The sequence below is a fragment of the Ursus americanus genome, chromosome 13, assembly GCF_024610735.1.
Source record: "Ursus americanus isolate L20-20 chromosome 13, mUrsAme1.1.p, whole genome shotgun sequence".
Taxonomy (NCBI): domain Eukaryota; kingdom Metazoa; phylum Chordata; class Mammalia; order Carnivora; family Ursidae; genus Ursus; species Ursus americanus.
In genome coordinates, this window is record NC_142139.1 from 69854308 (window position 1) to 69872848 (window position 18541).

Sequence of the window (18541 nt, forward strand, 5' to 3'; positions counted from 1 at the left end):
CCCATCCCCACCCCATGGGCTCTCACAGGGGAGAAGAACAGCTCAGTTCTTACTCACAAAACAACAGTCCTAATCAGTCATCTCTGTGTCCTGGGCTCCTGCCAGGGGCCTGGAGATTCCCACACCCCCTGGTCCTAATCCCGCAGTCCAAGCTTTAGCCTCACCCCCGGCCCCTTCCGAATGGCCCATCACCCTGGTCTTCCTATCATACTCAGCCCCTGATGTGCACACCAGTGCAAGGCAGCCTGGGAGAGGGAGTGTGTGTGAGCACATGTCTGTGAGTGTGTGTGTGCGCTTTGTGAGTATGTATGTGTGACTGTGTACAACTATGTATAATGTGAGTACGTGTATGTGTGCATGTGTGTGCATCTATAGGATTGTGAGTGTGCATTTGAGTGTGTTGTGTGTGAATATGTGAATATATATGTGTGTAAGCATGTGTATGTATATGTGAGTACATACTGTATGAGCACATTGTGTCTGAGTGTGCATATGTGAGATACGTGTGTGCGCATAAGCACTCTGTATATGTGTATGAGTGTGAACATATTATACATATGTGAATGTGTGAGACTGTGAGCTTAAGGGCACAGGTGCAGAGAGTTGTGTATCAGCATGCATGTGAGCATGCACGTGTGTGTGAATGTGCATGTGTGTGAGCCTGTGTATGTGACTGTGTAGACACGTGTATGTGTGTGCATGTGTGTGGGTGCATGTGCATAAGTAAGCATGACAGCTATGTGCGTGTCAATGTGTATGTGCGAGTAAGCATGTTGTATTTATATGTGAGCATGTGTGTGGCTGTGAACATGTATATATGTGAGTGTGTGAGGGTATGTGTGGGCACGTGTGCCTAAGTATGTGAGTGGGGGGATGTGTGAACATGTTGAGTGGGCATGTAAGTAGTGTGTGTACACAAATGGGGGGCCATGAGTGTGTGAACATGGGTGTGTGTGAGTGAGTGTGACTCACTGTTCTCCCCTTCTCTAACTCTCACCCTGCCACCCCCAGAATCCCCCAGACCCAGCCTGCGAATGATCTGAAGACTTTTCTTCCCTTCCTGCTCCCATGAAGGAGCCCAGCCCCTCCCCAGTTCCTGAGGCTCCTGGGCCGTGTCTCACCCCCTGCCACTCCCCTTCCTCCCCACCAGCTTTGGAAAAGTCTTGCCACTGTTTTGTTTCCATTGCTGCCATTGCCAAGCAGTCTCTGGCCCGGTTTCCACCTGACAGCAGAGCCCTGGCATCCTCCCACCTCCCTCATCCAGGATCCTCTGTCTGCCCCTGCGGCTGGACCCCCATCGGAGTCCCTCCTCCCCGACAGCTCTCTCTACTGTCCTTCGCTTTCCCTGTCCGTGAGTGTGTATGTCTCTGTGGGTGGAGGAAGAGACAGGAGCGAGGAGTGAAAGAAAGAAGGAGGCCGGGCTCAGATGGTGTCATTAAGAGATATTAATGCTCCTCATCAAAGCATATTAATAAACATTATGTGCCATGCGCTCAGCGCACCCTGGGTGAGTGCAGACCCAGCAGGACGGGCCCACGTTCACAGCCGTTCACAGCCGAGTAACCTCCAAGCCCACGGCACAGCCATTAGCCTCATGAGGTTGACCCTGCCAGGAGACTTCTCAGGACTGCCACGGCAAGAGGGGGCTGGCAGGATGGGTTCCCCATCTCCTCCCCACCCTGCCCCATTCCTCCCACCTTTCCCCCCAGTGGGCAGCCCAGGGAAGGGGAACCACAATGACCCTTGTGCTGGGACAGCACTGTAGGACTTGAGAATATTCCTCTTCCTAATTTCATCTTTACAACAGCCCCATGGGGAAACCAGGGCAGGCATCATCATCATTGCCACTTCATAGGTACAGAAGCAGAGACACTGAGAAAGTAAGTGTCTTGCTCACAGTCATGTAGCTGATTGGTAATGACATTGGACTGAAGCCCAGTTTGCCCTTTTGGACAGCTGTGTGAACAGCACGGTCACTAATGCAGTGGGGCTGCTTTTAACTGGATGGCACCACTTCCCCAGTTCCCACAGCTGCCAAAAATCAGACCCCGAAGAACAACTCCTTCAGCAGGGTGGGTGGCCTCTGTCCTCCAAGGGGTGGGTCTCTTGAGGGTCAGTGCTCCTTGGTCAGCAGGAAATGTCCGGGGAGGCGGGGACCAAGGGAGCGAACTTGTATAGAGATGCTGGCAGAATGCCTAGGCGTTGCAGGCACCCGGAAAGAGGTGTTTCCCTTTCTTGATGTGGTGACCACGACCACATAAATATTAAATTATTAGCTCCTAAGGAGGTTTGAGCAGGCAGAAGGCCAAATGGCCCGTTCGTTTTATTTGTTTTTCAGCATTACACTCCGGTGTTGTAGCAGGGTGTAAAATTGGTTCTTCACTGGGTCAACCACAGTGGTGTTTAAAATTACATAAGGTAGTCTCCGTGTTTGTGTTTAAGAAGATAAGAACTAGTGTTTAGTAAGATCACTAGCCAAAATAGTCAAGACGAAAGGGGTTGTGGAGCTAAAAGTGTAAGATTCAAGAGATCAAGGAAGTGTGCTTACGAAGAATAGCCAACTCGCCACATGCTTCCAGATAACTGAAGCGTTCCAGAGACCTGTTGTTGATTCTGAGAGCCCCGGCTTCTGTTCTGTGTGTCTAGAAATGGCAGTCTGTAGTCTCAACTCACATTGATGGATAATAATTATATTTAGCTATCAACTCTTGATACTTGCTCTCAAACTATCTTAATATATCTTATCTGTTTCTAAGTGGAACAGGTTCAGTAAGACCATATGTTGTGTTCTTTATTCCGTTTTCCTTCACACTCCCACTCACTAAGCCTGCCCTGGAGCTGCTTGACCTGTGACAGGCAAGGGTCAAAGAGCAGTGGCTCCGCCTTCTCCTGAGGTGCAAACCAGTCTGTGAGCCTTCGACACCGACACCGAGAGCAACTCAGGCAAGTTTCCCCAAGCAGGAGGTCAGAGGGGAGGCCAGCTAATGCAGGCCCCAGGGGGGCCCAAGGCTCAGAGCTAGCACCTGCGTGACAAGAAGCCTTGGGACCCAGATGCAAGGAAGGGAGCCATGGTGTTCTCAGAGCAGTTATCTCTACACAGAATGATCCAGGGGATTCTTTTTCTTTCTGGTTGTTTGTTTGTTTTCTGTGTTTTCAAACTTTTCTGCCATGAGCATATAGTACTTTAATGATCTGAAATGAAGTTATCATTTGTACAGGGAGGCGTTTGGGTTTGGGGAACCCAGACTCACCTGCTCTGATTGAGGCCATGGTGATGGAGTCCTGCTCCACGCAGCTCTGACCTGCCGCCTGGGCCGTGCTCCAAGGCCTGGCCCTGCCCAGACACTTTCTTGACCAGAGGCCCCTCTGATGACTCTCTTGGGTACACGGCTGCTGAGCATATGGAAGTCTTGCCTGGGGTCTGTGGACCCAAAGTGTAGGTTGCTGGTGGCTTTGATTGTCAGAAGCATCGCCTGCCATTCGAACCCAACCCTCACTTACATTTCCAGCCTTATCTTGAGCTTTCTTCCAGACCCACGCGCTCTTTCACACATTGTTTGCATATTTATACATTGCTAATGCAGTTCCCTCAAATTATGCTGCCCCTGCCCTATCTGATGCACTGGAAAGCTAAAAAACTCCTACACATCCTTCAAGGCCCAGATAGCATATAGCCTCCTCTCCACAGCTTTTCCTGCTCGCTGCCCCCAAGCGGGTACAACTTCTGTTCTCTGTGCTCTTCCAGCACTTCCTGTAGACTTCAATTATTGAGGCCTATAATAGAGTTATTTCTTTGTCGATTGATCTACCACACTGGACCATGAGTTCCTCAACACCATGAACTGTGCCTCATTCATATTTCTGTCTCCAACCCAGGGCTTCTCATTCATTGACTCATTTATCTACCCATCTCCCAAGCCATCATTCCTCAGGGCCACCTCTATGCTAGATATTATCACATACACACAGGAGCAAGACAGCGTGACTTATTTGGAAACCACATGTACTTCCACACGGCCTAGAACAAAGGGCCTGGACAGCCTGTATTTGTGAAGTTGCAGACAGTCTTGACCTTGGCCTTAGGAAATCTTGCCTCTTAACCCAGTGTCATGAGGAATGGTGAAGCCCTGGGTGAAGCTCCTCTCTCTCATCCAGGTAACCACTTAGTTACAAGGAGCAGCTACACCCCACCTCTCCCCATTTTGGCATCTGGAGACCCAGGGAGGTAACTGACCCCAGATCTGAAGCCAAACTAGGAGTCAAAACCCAGGGGTCTGTGCCAGTCACGGCCAAGACACCAAATCTTCAGGCTACCCACTGGCACTTTCTGAAGACTATTCAACCACCCAGCCCCACTGCCCATGAAGGTGCCAGGAAGAAGCCTATCGGGTCTTTGATGTTAACCCTTCTTGAGGGAAACTGGTGCACAAAATAATTGGCCATCTTACATCCTGGAGTCTAGAAGCACTTAGCTCCCAGGAGGGCTCAGGTGCGTGACTCCACTTCCCACGGACTCCATTTCACCTACCTCAGTGGCCGGCCCTCCTTTCCCTGGCCTTAGGGCAAAAAAAAAAAACAGGCCACAGGATTAATTGATCACAGCCTTTCCCTTGAAGCAGGCACCGGTCTCCAGGGCTGGGTCCTCTCCAAGCGGGTGTTCGGCGGCCTGGCAGCCACAGCCCCTGGAGACCTCAGAGCCCGGGAGCTGTCAGTGCGTTCCACTTACTTACCCCTTCTTAATTGCAGAATACACGGACTGCTGGGGAGCACTCGGCAATCTTGTGCCTTTTCCTGGATCCTTTGCCACTTGGCAGCTTGCAGGCAGCTGTGCAAAACAGCAAGGAGCTTTCTCATTTGGTGCCAGTGTCAGAGAGCCTGGAACTCTGTTTCTGTTTTCCCTATTTTTCCCTCTCCCCCTCCCCCGCCCCGCCCCAACCAAGTGCTGTTTCATTCATGTCTCCCTTCACTCTCCCTTCTCCCCACAACATCTTTCTGTACCTCACCTTTCAAGTTCAGGACTCTTCTGACAGCCCTCCCCATCCCTACCCCCCAGAGATCAAAAAGTGAAACCCCCCACTCTGACTGAGGTTTGCAGCCAGGCAGGAGAAGTGATTGAATCCTCCTGTCTAGATGGGAAGAAGTGGGTGAAGAGATTAAATCATCTCCGGCAGTCTCCAGGAAATGTGCTGCTGACCCTCTACTCCAGGGGTCAGCGAGCCCGAGTACCTGGGGCCTTCACAAATGCCCAGGTGGGCGGACAGTTGCCTGTAGGTAATTGAAGGGGAATGAGGAAACTGGGCTGGCCTCCCTCCTGGGCCCAGCGCTGAGCCAGGCCCTTTCTCACCCACCTGACCTCAAAACCCAAATCTGGCCACCATGTCTCAAGAAGGCTTGACCTAAGGCTTCTCCCAAGGCTGGGGAAGGGGTCCCCCTGGACCCTCGATTCTCAGGAAAGGTAGCTTTCTGGCTGTGCCCGTGGATGAGAAACAAAGGCGAGAGGTGTCTTTCATCTAATTGGCTCATCTGTTTGTGGTACTCCAAAGCCTTAATGTATCAGGGACCTCTGGGACCCAGCCTGGGAGGGCAGAAGGAGCCACATCCAGTTAGCAGTGTGGTCCCATCAGGAGAGACTGGGACAGAGAGTCAGGAGGAGAGGCTTCTAGCCTCGGCATCGGGGCCAGCTACCTATCACACCTTAGACAAAGGCTTCATTCATCTCTCCCTCCTTCCCCAGATGTCTGTTGGACCCTTACTGTTTTAGTGTGGGTTGCCCCAAAGCAAAGCGCGAGACAAGGAGACTCGTGCAAGTAGTGAATTTTCAAAAGGACGTGAGGAAGCACTAGTAAGGGATCAGGTGAGACAGGAAGAATGAAGGCACTCAGTCAAGGCTCCTGAGCAAACAAGCTCCACTGTGGGTGCCTGGAGCCAGTAGGGAATATGCAACTCCATCATCCCCCCCAGAGGTGGGGAGCTGGAGTATTTATGTGCCATTTTCCATCGGCCATTGGTTAGGAGCTGTTGCCAGAGGATGGTAACACCCCAGCATGTCACCCTATTGTGCAGGTGGTGAAGCAGGCTCTGGATGCCCGAGGGGACCCTGGGACCAGGAGAAGCAGATTGGAAGGAAAGCTGGAGAGCACCACAGTGGCAAGGGCCAGGGAATGAGCCAGGGCACTGGCAATGTCTACTACTCTGTGTGAAGCATCTTAAGGGCTACAAAGATGGGCAGGATGCTGTCCCTGCCCTTGAGAGGCTAAAGCTTCTCTGGGTTTCCTTCTAGTGAGTTGGGAGACTGAGCTCTGCCCTTCCCAAGCAAGGGCTGCTGTGAGATGGATGCATCGGTTAGAGCCCTGGAGAAGAAACACTGAAAGCTCATTGCGAATGTCAGTTAACAGTAGTGGAGAGCAGACCCTAGCTTCCAGCACTGTGCTTTCTACTTGACCAGACACCAGCTGATCAGAGCAAGTCTGGTGGGACAGTCTGTATCTACCCTGGACCAAGACAGGGGTCGCCATGACTCTCAGTCGAGTTTCGACTCCTCTTCAGCATCTCACATGCCAGGTCCAAACTAACTTGATAGAGAAGCTATGAGTTCTGAGGTTGGAGACAGCTGGAAAGGAAATCTCACGTCTATAAAGCCAGAAATTCCTCCAAAGTGTTCATAGAGTCAAGCTCCTTCTCTGCAACTAGAATAATGCATGCCTCTTCCTATGCCAGACAGTCGTGTGCATTCCCTCCACATGCACACATGCATGCACTTACACACTGGGGACCAACTTGTAAGGAAAAGAAAAGACTATTCTTATATCCTGAGTGTTTAAGGGTCCTCCTGAGCAATCTTCCACCCCTCTCCTCCCTTTGACAGAGGACGCTGATAAGGAAAAGAATGGCCTCCCCAAGGTCATCTAGTCTCTGACACTTAGAAGGGCCCTGGACATCCTCCCAAGCACACTGTCCTAACACCTCAGGTGTTCCTGTCCCAATATCCTGAAAAAGCCACCCTGGGCTTTTCAGTGCTCTTGAGGATCAGAAACCCGACAATTTCTACACTGTTTGTAATTTCTATAATTATTTCCTTTTTTAACCTTAGCATTTAGACAAGCTCCTTCTGAAAATGTCAATCTGTCTTAGCTATAGTAAGGGAAAGGAGGTTTTGTCTGGGCTGGGCCCATCTTAAAGAGGAGCAGTATACCTGGGGGAGGGGAGAAGGCCAGGGAGGAGGGCTCTAGGTGAGGAAGCCAAGGTGTAAGAGAGCTCTCAGCAGCCCCTTCCCTGCTGCACGCCCTCTTTCCAAAACTCTTGTCTGCTCAGACATGACAGGTATGGTATCTGTCCCTCAAATGCTAGGTTCATTGCCCACCCTCAGGACCCTTCCGTGAGTCCTGTCTTCCTAGGAAGTGCTCAGAATCAGAGATTCCCCCCTCCCCACCAGAAATGTTCCAGAATCTCATCCATCCCCAGAGATTTCCAGCTTCCTAAGGTCATCTCAGGCTAAATGAGGTACTCTGATCCATGAAGACACTTTAGGAGAGCTCATGATTTCATATGGGGGTGGGGGGCTGGAAGCGGGGAACCGTGTAACCATTTCCACTGTAGCCTCAGACCTCTAGGTAATATCCGTGTATTTTAATAATAGTCTTCCTAAAGCCATGCTGCCTGGAGGAGCGATGGGATTGTCATGACGTTGTAGAAAAAGCATAGGATGGCACTGTGTGTCATAAGACATGAGATCTTCAGCTAGTGGGTCTCAAAGGTCAAAGGGTCTAAGGCTGCTTCCTCCTGGAATATTCTGGGATTCTCCCACTCACCAGTCTGTGGCTCTGGACAAGCAGTTTGAGCCCCTTGGAGAGTCAACTTTCTCACCCTTTGAGTTTGGTTTCCTAAGACCCCTATCACATATTGATTGAATGGTAGAAATTTTGGCACATTCCCCCCACCCAGGACAGACCAATAAGGAAAGGTTGATGGCCACAGGAAGCTTAGCCATTCCTCAACCCAGCTTGAGTAAATACCAACCACCCTGACCACAGGCTCTGGGGGAGGCCCCTCTATAGCCTGGTCCTTCCTTAGAGCCTTCCTTCCCTGCTCATCCTTCCAAGGACCAGCCCCTGTCTGCAGGACAAGCTCCAGAGAGACCCTAAGAACTTTAAAGCCATCAGTGCCCTCTGCTCCCAGTTCCGCCCGCAGCTGCCTCAGCGGAGCTCAAGGGCTGCTCCGCCAGGGAAGGCGGGCAGGAAGGGCCCCTGGCTTTACTCAGTGAATCCACGGGTGTGCGTGTGTCTTTGCCAAGCTGGCCCCAGTTGATGAGAAAAGACTCCCCGGAGTGAAAGGGAGGGGAAGGAGAGCCTTTCCACCCTGATCAAGGCTACAGATCAGACTTTCCACCCTGCTCTGCACAAACTCCCTGACCTTAGGGGCCCCAGCAACCCGCCACCCCTCCCCAGCCCTCCCTGCACTCGCTCGGAGGGGAGAGAGGCCTGTTGATCACTCTGGGTGGGACCCAAGCCTGTGGAGAATTGACAAGAAAGAGCCAGCTTAGGTTGCTGTTGTTTTGTGGAAACAAACCGCTGGCTGGGCTGACTTGGAGAGGAGTGAGGGGGAGGCTGGGAGCGCACAGCGGGCTTGGCTGGGCTGGGCCGCCCTGGGCTTGGCCCCCATCTCTCAGCGTGCTAGAGCCGCCAGCCAGAGAGCCAGGCAGCTATTTCGGGAGAGTGGCTGCTCGGGCATGGGCCCTCCCATCGTCTCCTGAGAGAGATGGGTATCAAGGAGAGCGCCCTCTGTTCCCCAACCCCTTTCCCCTACCCCGGTGCCCCCTGACTTCTCAAGTCCTGGCCACAGCTGGGTCCCATGCCAGTCCTGGGTAAGACAGGGCCTGATACTGGGGGAGCGAGGGACCGTGCTGAAAGCAGGCCAAGGCCCAGCTGGGACGAGCCCTGCTGTCCCAGGGACTGAATTTAAAGGCTGTCTGGATGCTCCCGAGCAGACAAGACTGCATGAGGGGGGCTAGAAGGGTGCCAGAGGACAGAGATCTCATCTGTTCGGGCTGAAAACAACCAAGTGGGAAGGGGGCCCAAGGTGGAGGGGCCCATTCTGCAGTCTCCCCACCTTCTCCCAACCAAAGGTAACCTAGACAGACAGGGAGGAGCCTTGGGGAGGGGATGTTCTAGCCAAGGAGACCCAAAGTAAGAACAGTCAGTAGACAAGCTACAGCTCAAAGGGGAAGAGAAGGGGGAGGGGGGCTCAAGAAGGAGGGGTGGAGCTTTAATTCTGTAGAGAATAAACCACACTAGGGGTTGGGTCACCCAGCTGACCCTGAGTCTCTGCAGAGTAATGAGAAGTCTCACAGCTCCCCCTTCCCAAAGCCTCATCCTGAGCACCTTTGCCAGGGGAAGGAGCAGAGGCCGTACCGGGAGGGCTTGGTGGAAAGGTGGCCAGGGCACAGTTAGGTGTTGGCAGAACCGATGAAGAGCCATGCTAATCACCATCATTAAGGCCATAAAACCCCACACCTAGGGGCCCCCGAGCTGTGGCACGGACCCAGGGGCCCGGCTCCAGTCCCTTTCATCTGAGCATCTCCCAGTCCTGCACAAACAATAATTAGCACCCGCCCCCGGGATCGCCTCATTATCCCACAGACGCGGAGCAGAGGAGAGAAGGGAGGGGAAGGAAGAAGAGGGAAACTGAGGCCAAACAATCTGCCCAGGGGTTGTGGGCTGAGTCCAATCAAGGCTGGGGAAGAAGCTGCCTCAGAATCAGCGGTCCAGCCTCCTCCTGCCCTCCCTGCCCTTCTGGTTACTCAGACAGCCATTGGCCTAATGTTCTGAAGGCCCCGAAGAGAGCCTGAGAGGCTAGGTTGGGCTAGCAAGGCTGTGTGGATTGTCAGCCCCTGCCTTAGATCTGACCAGACCCCAGAGGCGGAGACCTGTGTCCCATGCCCAGTCTAGGGGCACAGATGATGGGAGTGGAATGGCCCTTCCAGAAGTATCCTGTCACTCTCTCCAGTGGTCAGGGGGGGTCCATCTCTCACCCCCAGGCCACCCTCAGCAGTGCCTGTGTCTGTCCTGGACCTCTGAGGCACCATTCCAAACCCCGTTCTGGCAACGCGTCCCAGGAGCAGCCATACCCGTCCCTACTCTTCTATCTTACTCCCTCAGAGAGAGAAAGAAGTCAGCAAAACCCATTTGGACTGAAGTGTGTGGTGTGGCCTTCTGCTGCCCCAGGAGTGAGTAACCCACACCTGTGCCTGTCTTCTTATTGCAGGGCATTGATATAAAGAAGGGGAAGGTCCAGGGCCAGGAGTTGTCACGTGAGTACGACCCTCCCATACCACTTGCCCCAGCCAGGGCAATGACATGACTGCAAGAACCGTAACAATGCAATTTAATGCTGAGACTTGGTGATGGGAAAGTGCCCACCCACCTGGGCTAGTCTACTCTTCCACAATTAGATAATTAATCATCACAACGGCCTGGAGGCCACTGCCGCCAGTATCTCCATTTGAAAGAGAATGAAACCAGGCACAGACCCACCTGTCCCATGGCTCCCAAGGAGTAAAGGGTGGGGCCAGCATTAAATGCAGGGGTCTGCTCTCCTGGAGGGACTGGCTGGGTCATTCCCCTCCCTGTGTTCCCCCGCACCCGGTGCCGGATGTGCTTGCATGAGGCCCCATAGGCCTCCCTTTTCTCTGATGCCCTCCCCTTCCCACCCCTGTCACCCTCAGCTCCACTCCTCCCCCACCCCGTCAGACCCCCCTGCAAGAGCATGCCCCCCACTCAACTTGAAGGGATTGCTCAGGTGCAGACCTGGCCTCCGAAGAGGGCTGAGCGAAAGGACAAATGACCCACACAGTTCCATGACGCAACGTGGGGCCAGACGTCAGATAGGCCTGGATTCAAATCCCAGTGTCACCACTTCCTGTCAGCCTGACTTCACCTCTCAGAGCCCCATTTCCTCATCCAGAAAATGGGGATAACACTCATCTTACCAGGTTGTGCTGAGGATGGACGAGATGTCACACAGGAACGCACGTAGCCAGGGCCTGGTACCAAGACGTGGCTCCTCATGCGTGTGTCCCTTCCCTTCCTCCTCATGACCCCTCATCTCTACTTTTGGAAGGGGATTCTTCAGGAAAGCCCTAGTGAGAGGGGCTGGGTCTCCATCTCCCCTGAGGATAAATTCCCAGCTGCACAGAACCGGTGAGGTCCAACCACGGCCTGCCGCACACGCAATCAGGGACACTAGTTCTTTGGCAGTGTGCGACATGCCCACTGTCAAGCGTACTTGGCAACCCACGCACCCAGCAGCCTTGCCAAAAGCTGACCCGGCCATCTCTGCCCTCCACACGCCATGCACGTGAAGACACACTCCAGCACCCGCCTGTGCTCAGAAGTCTTCCTCAGCATTGGCCATGTTTGTGAAAAAAACAATGACTTACCCACATTTGCACACACACTGACAGAGACCCTCCCAATCAGCCTCCAAGAACATGCACACCAGCTCTTCCGGCACCTGCACCTGCACCAGTGTAGACCCCAAGCCGTACAAACTCACATGGCTCCTGGCACACCCTGTGCTGTGCTCACTCTGAATGTGCGTGCGGGCATGCACCCTCGTGCGAGTGCACAGCACACGCACACACACACACATGCACGGATATCAGATCTGCAATCAAAAAGTCAGGGAGAGTTGAATAGTCAGGAATTCCCCTGGCTGTGAGCATGCTGGAGGCCCCAGTGGCCGGAAGTGCACTATGAAGAATGCTTCCAACAGCTCCAAATAGCGAGTGGCTCTTGTCTAATGACTGGGAGAGGGAGGGGGCCATAAAGTACCAACACTCCCTCCCACCAGCATCCTCACTGCAGACACTCCATCCCCACCCACCCCCAGGAAGATTTCTGGCTCTCTGGAAGGGGAGATGAGGAGAGCGAAGGGGAGGAGGCAGAGGCACAGTTTGGAAGGAGGCCCAACTGGAACCAACCGCAAAAGTCTGGCCCACAAAACCCCTGCATAGACTTGGGGAAAGAATGAGAGATGTCCCCACCTCAGCTCCCCCCTACCCCAGAAATAGATCTGCCTCCTGCACCGAGGGCAAAAGGGAGGGAGATAGATAGGCCTTCTCCTCCGGAAGAGCCTGAGTGGGCTCCCAGTGCCCTGAGCACCCAGATCCTACACTTCCATGATCAAACCTTTGAACCGAGTCCCACCCACCCCCGTAACCACTTCCAGATCCTCCGGATCCAGCCAAGAAATTGGCTTCTTTGGGAATTGAGTTCATAAGGAAATGCTGAAAAAATAAATAAAAATCCACTGCCAAACGCTCTCACAGAGGAAGATGGGTTTCTCTTGAGGCAGGAAATCCATCAGGATAGACTAAAGCAGCACAGGGATAACACCAACACCTGCTAGCCAAGAGAGGCCCGGGGAGTCCCAACGGCGCCCAAGACCCTCAAGCAGCCCACACCTCTTCCTCCTCCCCGTGCTGCCCAAAATAAGGTGCTTCCTAAGGGCAGCTACCGAAGCTGAGGTCCTGCCAAAGATACATCCTAATGGTTTGTGATGGGTACGCCCCCAGCTGGGACCCCAGGGGGGACCCTGAAAGGCACAAAGGATTCTCTTTTCCTCTGGCCCAGGGCAGCCATGAGGTTGTGGGTACTGTGGGGTGGGGGCCCACGCTCTGTCCTTCTTCTGCCCCCAGCCTACCAGCCTCCGTCCCCACCAGCACAAAGTGGCTTCCACCGCTACCAGTTCTTCGTCTATCTTCAGCAAACACAGAACATCTCTCTCCATTCCAAAGAAAACAAAACTCGAGGTAAGGCCTTCCCATCTGCCAAAGCCAGTGCGAATTCTGGGGCGGAAGTGGATGCTTGTGCATTCATGGTGAAGTTGGGACCTTGACCCTACCCATGAGCCTTGGAGGCCAGAGTCAAAGGGTGGCCTTTCTGGGCAGTAGACTGGAATGAGTGTCCTAAGGGAGATGTTGGCATCAGATGTGGTCTCCCCCCAGAAGTAAATCCCACAGACCAAGATGGTGGCTTTTGCTGGGTGGGTGGGTCTCTGAGGCCGGGTCCCAAAGGGATAAACTGAAGCCAGGGAGAGAAGCATTTCCCCAGCTCAGCCTCGAATGGCATGTGCAGGCAGCTACCCCACAGCACTTCTGCAGGTAATTGTACCCTATAATTGAGTCCGATCTGGGCAAGAGGGCCCTGGAATGCCACCCTGCCAGTCTGCCTTCATTGGTCGTTAATTGCCCTGTCTGCCCAGTACTACCTCAGTGGTGGGGCAAACACTTCCCCAGCCATGCTCCTTCCACTAGCTTCTCTGAGCAGCCCTTCTGGCACCCTGGAGAGGATCCACTCCCTGTAGCTTCCTAATGGCGAACTGATGGTGGCCTTGGTCCCACTCCCACCAGAGCTGGGGAGCGGGAAGACCCATGGCCATCTGGCCACTGCAGTGCCTCAGGCGACTCCCCTGCTTCTGTGTGAGCCATGCCCCCTCTCTGAGCCTTGGATTGCTCTCCAGAAATTGGGAAATAAAGTAATCCCTGTATGCTCTATCATTTCCCCCATTGGGGGAAGGGAAGATAATGTGGAAATGCCATCTTGAGAGTGCAGACAGCACATCCCCCAGGCTGGCAGAAGGGTGAGTGGGTGGGTGAGTGTCATCAGCCATTTGCTCTCACCCAGTGACCCTGACCAACTTCCACCCACTGGGAAGCCGGGGAAGGTATTGTTACAAACCTGTTGCCCGAGGCCCCAGAGGAGAGGAACACGGAGCCCGGAAAGGCACTCGCTGAGCGAAGGAGGCCTTCAGGTGTGCCGAGCAGGAGCCACCAATCACAGAAGGCTCTGGGCTGCCCTGAAAGCAGAGTTGGTGCAACCTTTCCACTGGTGAACCCTCCCCAGGTGCCCTCAGCACCTTGCCAATGTGTAAATCTGTTTAAACCGCTTTCCCAAAGACGAACTTTCAAATCTGGGTACAAGGAGAGAAGGAAAAGAAAAATGTATCTTGCCCAAGCCAAGACAAGTTTCTCCAGTTCCCTGGCTCCCTCTCATCTCGGACATCATGAGCCCCCTTCCACCAGTCCAGGCACTGCGCTTTCTGGAGGCTGGGAACTAGCACCTCAGCCCACCACGTTCCCCCACAAAGTAAGGCAGCACCTCTGAGTCCCACGTTAGACATCATAGTCACAAAGCCCACACCCTGGGTGGGGCGGGGGGGGGCGGGATCGTGCTCAGACTGTCCCCTGGAAGAGCCTCTCGCAGGAGCAAGGGCCTTCTGAGGGGCGGGGTGGCAGGGGAAAGGAGAGAGCAGTAGGTGAAGCCAGGAGGAGCGTGAAGGGGGCGAAGGAAGAAGGGAGGTGCATGCGACAAAGACACTTGCCCCTGCCTTGGCTGCAGTCCTCGCGTTTGATCCTAACCCGTCCTCCAGAAAACACAGTGGCCTGTGTGCCCTTCCTGTGACGCTGGCAGCAGGCAAGGAAGCTCGAAACCTATCCAGCCTGACACCCACTATTAGCCCCTTTGAATCTTGGCCCAAACCGCAGTTTGTTGTGCACCCCCCCCCAACACACACACACACAGACACACACACACCTCTCATCTACATGAAAACTTAGGAACTGGACAGAGTCCCTTGACTTCCGAGCCGTTTTGCTTGCTGCCAGAAATGGAGGTGGGAAAATTATCCTCCCAGGAGAGCTCTCCAGCCAGGCCGGGGACCGCTCCCACCATATGACCCCTCTGGTGCCTTGTCCTCCTAGGTAGGGGTTTAGGAGAGGACAGGATCCCACAGCACAGAGAATGTTCCCTGCCCTCAGGGGGCTTACAGTCTGCTTGGAAAACACTTAAATAACAATGCAAAGCAGCTTATAATTAAGCACTTAATTGTGTTCTGCCTGTAAGGACAACTGGAGAGCAAGTGGAGTTAGGGATTGTCTGTAGGTTCCTAGGATTCCCTTCCCTCCGAGAAGACACACCCTCTTTAGCTAGGAAGATTGCAAAGGTATTTTACTGCAGGGTAAGGAAATCTGTATTTCCAGTCTCCAGCTAGTGATTGATGTTTGGGCAAATCAGCTATCCTCTCTGAGCCTCGGTTTCCCCATCTAGAAAATGAGGGGCTGGAGCTAGATGATCCAAGAGCCTGTATGGCCCTGAGGCTACGCGGAAGAGGTGCGGCCTGGGCTGGGCCGGGAGAAGGAGGACATGTGAATCCTTGAGTGAAAGAGAGAGGAAGCTCCGAGCTGGAGAAACCACAGATGCAAAGATTATTTTTTAAAAGTGAGAAGGAGCACCCCTGTGAGGAGCAGTGAGGGCATGAAAGGAGGAAGGGGGATGGTCGGTCGCGCAAGTTCGCGACAGCCCAGCAGAGGCACAACCTTGGCGGGCGCCATGAAGAGCCGTTAGACATTGGCCATGGGAGAGGCGAAACACAAAAGCCCCTCTTCAGAGATGACTAAGCTGGAGCGGTGGGCAGGACTGAGAGGAGCGAGAGCACGGGGCCGCCAGCAGCGTGGAGCTGTGTGCCCGGATGAAGCTGGGGGCCATGGCAAAAGCGGGAGCTGCGCTTGCACATCGTTGGAACTCCTGGCGCTCTGTGAAGCACCAGCACCATGCTCGTGGAGCCCCAGGCTGTGGCGCTCTGTGAAGCACCAGCACCGTGCTCGTGGAGCCCCAGGCTGGCCCAGCCCTCAGGAGGCCAGGACCGGGAGCCAAGGGACACAGGCCCGGGGGCTTACTTCGGTCTAGTTTTCGTTCCATGGGAAGGTATCCTTGGAGGGGCAGGAGAGCCCTAGGGTATGCATGGTATAAGCAGCCCCTTGTGTTTCCTGGATGCACAGGTAGGAACAGATTCCAGAAATTAGAGGGGAAAGTCACTATGCAAGAACCAGATAGAAAGGCATCCGTAAAGGATAGTTGACTTGAGCCGGTCCTGTTGGGTCCTTCCCTCCCTAGGACTTAGGTGTGAATGACAGTTTTGGATGAGGACTTAGGTGTGAATGAGAAGTTTTGGATGGATCCTAGTTGCACTTGTGTGACCATGGGGACTAGAGAACATAGCTCATTGCCAGGGGCTGAAACCCTCTCCAGGTTTTCCCTTTATTCTGTGACCTCAAGACAGCGTATATAGGGTCAGCTGATGGGAGATCTTGATATATCCATTGTGTGACCTTGGACAAGCCACCTCACATCTCCGGGCCTCAGTTTCTACATCATCAAGATAAGGGGTTGGACTAGTTGGTCTACCATTGAATGACCCTTAACAGATTTGCTCCCAGCTTACCGAGTTCCCCCACCTCCGAGTTCTGTGAGACGCGTGCAGGGAGCAAGTGATCAGACTTGACTAGCCCAGCCAACTCCACACACTTCTGGGTGGAGGCTTTCCATCAGATACTGGTCTGCCAGGACCACAGCGAGGGCCCTAGAAGTGGATTTGGAGCCACCTTGCTTCTAGTTTACAAAGTCCTTCCTTCCCCACTCCTCCTGCCTTTACACAGCTCCTTCTTCTCCCTGCCATTTTCCCCACCATGCTGGGCATGATTCACAAATGCCCTCTGCATTCGTTGGGATGATGCCGAGTGTATGTGAGGCAGTGTTCTAGGTGCCGTGGGCACAGAAGTGAGCCATGTGGACCCGGACCCTGCTCCCGTGGATGTCCATGCTGTCACCTGGTGTAGTTCTGCGGACCATTGGATCTCACAGAGCGAGTGGAGGGAGATATTCAAATTACTCGAGCACGACCACATCCCAAACAGGGAACAACGGTGAAGCTGAAAGAGCCCGAACTGGTGTCCTCTGACCAGGGCTGGCCCAGTTTCACTGACATTTGTCCCAAAGGCCACACCTCACCTTCCCAAATTTGGGCCTGCAACACATTGGGCTTGCACCTCTGCCTCCAGTCCCCCACCCCCAGCTCCAATACCCCCTCCCCCACCTTCTATGCCCAAGGCCCAGAATCCGGCCTCTGGGCTCATCTGTGATTCATGATGGTTCGACCCTGCATCTTCCTCACAGCAGCCTTGGTTTCGGCATCTAGACTTCTACATTGTAGAGGAACCAACTGAATGAGCCAAGGGGACGTGTCCGAAGACACACAGTGCTGGCTCCCACCTCATCCCGTGCACCCTTCCAGACCACATGCTGCCGGACAGCCACTAACTCCCACTCACGCCAGTGCCCCCCAAGCTCCCCCCAGCGACTGATTTGCCTCTGCCCGCTGATCTGGGTAGACCATTTCTCCCCTTCCCCGAGCCCAAGGGCCCTGCCTGCCTGCAGAACACCAGTCCTGCTGACAGCCCCAGGATGCTTTCCCGTAGGGCGTTCTTCTCTCATCGGCTTGACCCCGCCCTCCCCGGCCACCGTCCCTCTCTACACACTCAGTGACACTTTGTTGTGCCTCCTTAGTCACCCACTTTTATCTCTTTGTATTACTCAATCATTTTTCACTTGCAAGGGTCTCTTCCACCATGAGACTCAATTCCTTGAGGGAGAAGCTCACCTCTGCTGTAGATTTCCTCTTTATCGCCGGTCCCTGTGCTCAGCCCACTGTGAACTTTGAGTCAATGAGGATGTTTGTGTATGGGACACACCCACGTATGCACGTTCACAAGCCACACACACACACACACAGGCACACAGTTGCACATTCTCACACCCCCGTATTCAACTCATCATCAACTTCCTTTAACACCTGAAAAGACAGCCACCTCTGTGAGCGTCATCCCCACAAATGACAATTTTGGCATCCACATCCTCCCTGTCCCAACGCCGGGCGGTCGGGACCACTTGTGCCCAGACTCTCTGCCAGCCTGCCCTGCGTCTCCCTGGCCTTCCCCTCACCCAGCTACTGGACCCTGTGGGGTGGGCAGACCACAGCCATTGCTCCTACCGGGTGAATGAGGAGACTGAAGCCCAGAACAGTGATGGCTTGGTCGACCCAGGATCCACAGTTAAGAACAAATTACCTTTCTTCTGATATCTGGGGCAACCTCTTTGCTCCTGTCGCCCACTTACCCACATTCCCTCTCCCCTCACCAAGACCACCAGACTTCTGGGCCCTGGGGTGGGGACAAAGAAGGCGCAAGTCCATCCTGAAGCCCTGGGTGTCCTTGGCTAGCAGCAGCAGACTCCCGAGACAAACCCTCAGGCCCCTTCCCTGGAGAAGGCTACAGCCAAGCACTGTGTAGAGACTAGAACTCCCAGGAGCTGTGGTCTGCATCAGGCCACACCTCAGCCACCTGGCCCAGGGGCGTCACGAGCTAGCCTCATGGCCCCAAGCTCCTCTCGCGAGTGAGCAGGGGAAATCCCCTTTCTGCCCCACAGGATGACGTGCCACCGCTTATTCCAGAAGCCTCTCCAAGGGGGTGAGCCCAGGATGGTGCCACAGTGCCAGGGGAACTAACGGGCCACATCAGCCTCAGTCACCGCCTCACTGGGGCAGCCTCAGAGGCCTGCAGAGAGACTGCTCCTTGCAAAACAGGATGGGAGGGGCAGAGAAGGGACCTTGGGTTCTGGACCCGGTGGCCATAACCCACTCCCCAGCACCA

At 54.1% G+C, this 18541-nt stretch overlaps 1 protein-coding gene and 1 long non-coding RNA gene across 6 annotated transcripts in view; one reads left to right on the forward strand and one right to left on the reverse strand.

Annotated features, from left to right (window-relative positions):
- PEBP4 (phosphatidylethanolamine binding protein 4) overlaps positions 1 to 18541 on the forward strand; it is a 244906-nt gene that overhangs the window by 220989 nt on the left and 5376 nt on the right. For 3 of the 4 annotated variants that reach the window (XM_045774003.2, XM_087866624.1, XM_045774002.2), the window contains exons 5-6: positions 10261 to 10306; positions 12695 to 12808. In XM_045774003.2, the coding sequence (XP_045629959.1) occupies positions 10261 to 10306; positions 12695 to 12808 (160 nt within the window). The remainder of the gene's footprint in view (positions 1 to 10260; positions 10307 to 12694; positions 12809 to 18541) is intronic. The other variant, XM_045774004.2, reaches the window with a different exon arrangement.
- The window catches only part of LOC123777374 (uncharacterized), a 73547-nt gene that overhangs the window by 9218 nt on the left and 45788 nt on the right, over positions 1 to 18541 (reverse strand). The window contains exons 3-4 of one of the 2 annotated variants that reach the window (XR_006775639.2): positions 4731 to 4825; positions 3252 to 3421 (exon numbers count right to left, since the gene is read on the reverse strand). This is a non-coding gene — a long non-coding RNA (uncharacterized LOC123777374). The remainder of the gene's footprint in view (positions 1 to 3251; positions 3422 to 4730; positions 4826 to 18541) is intronic. The other variant, XR_015726548.1, reaches the window with a different exon arrangement.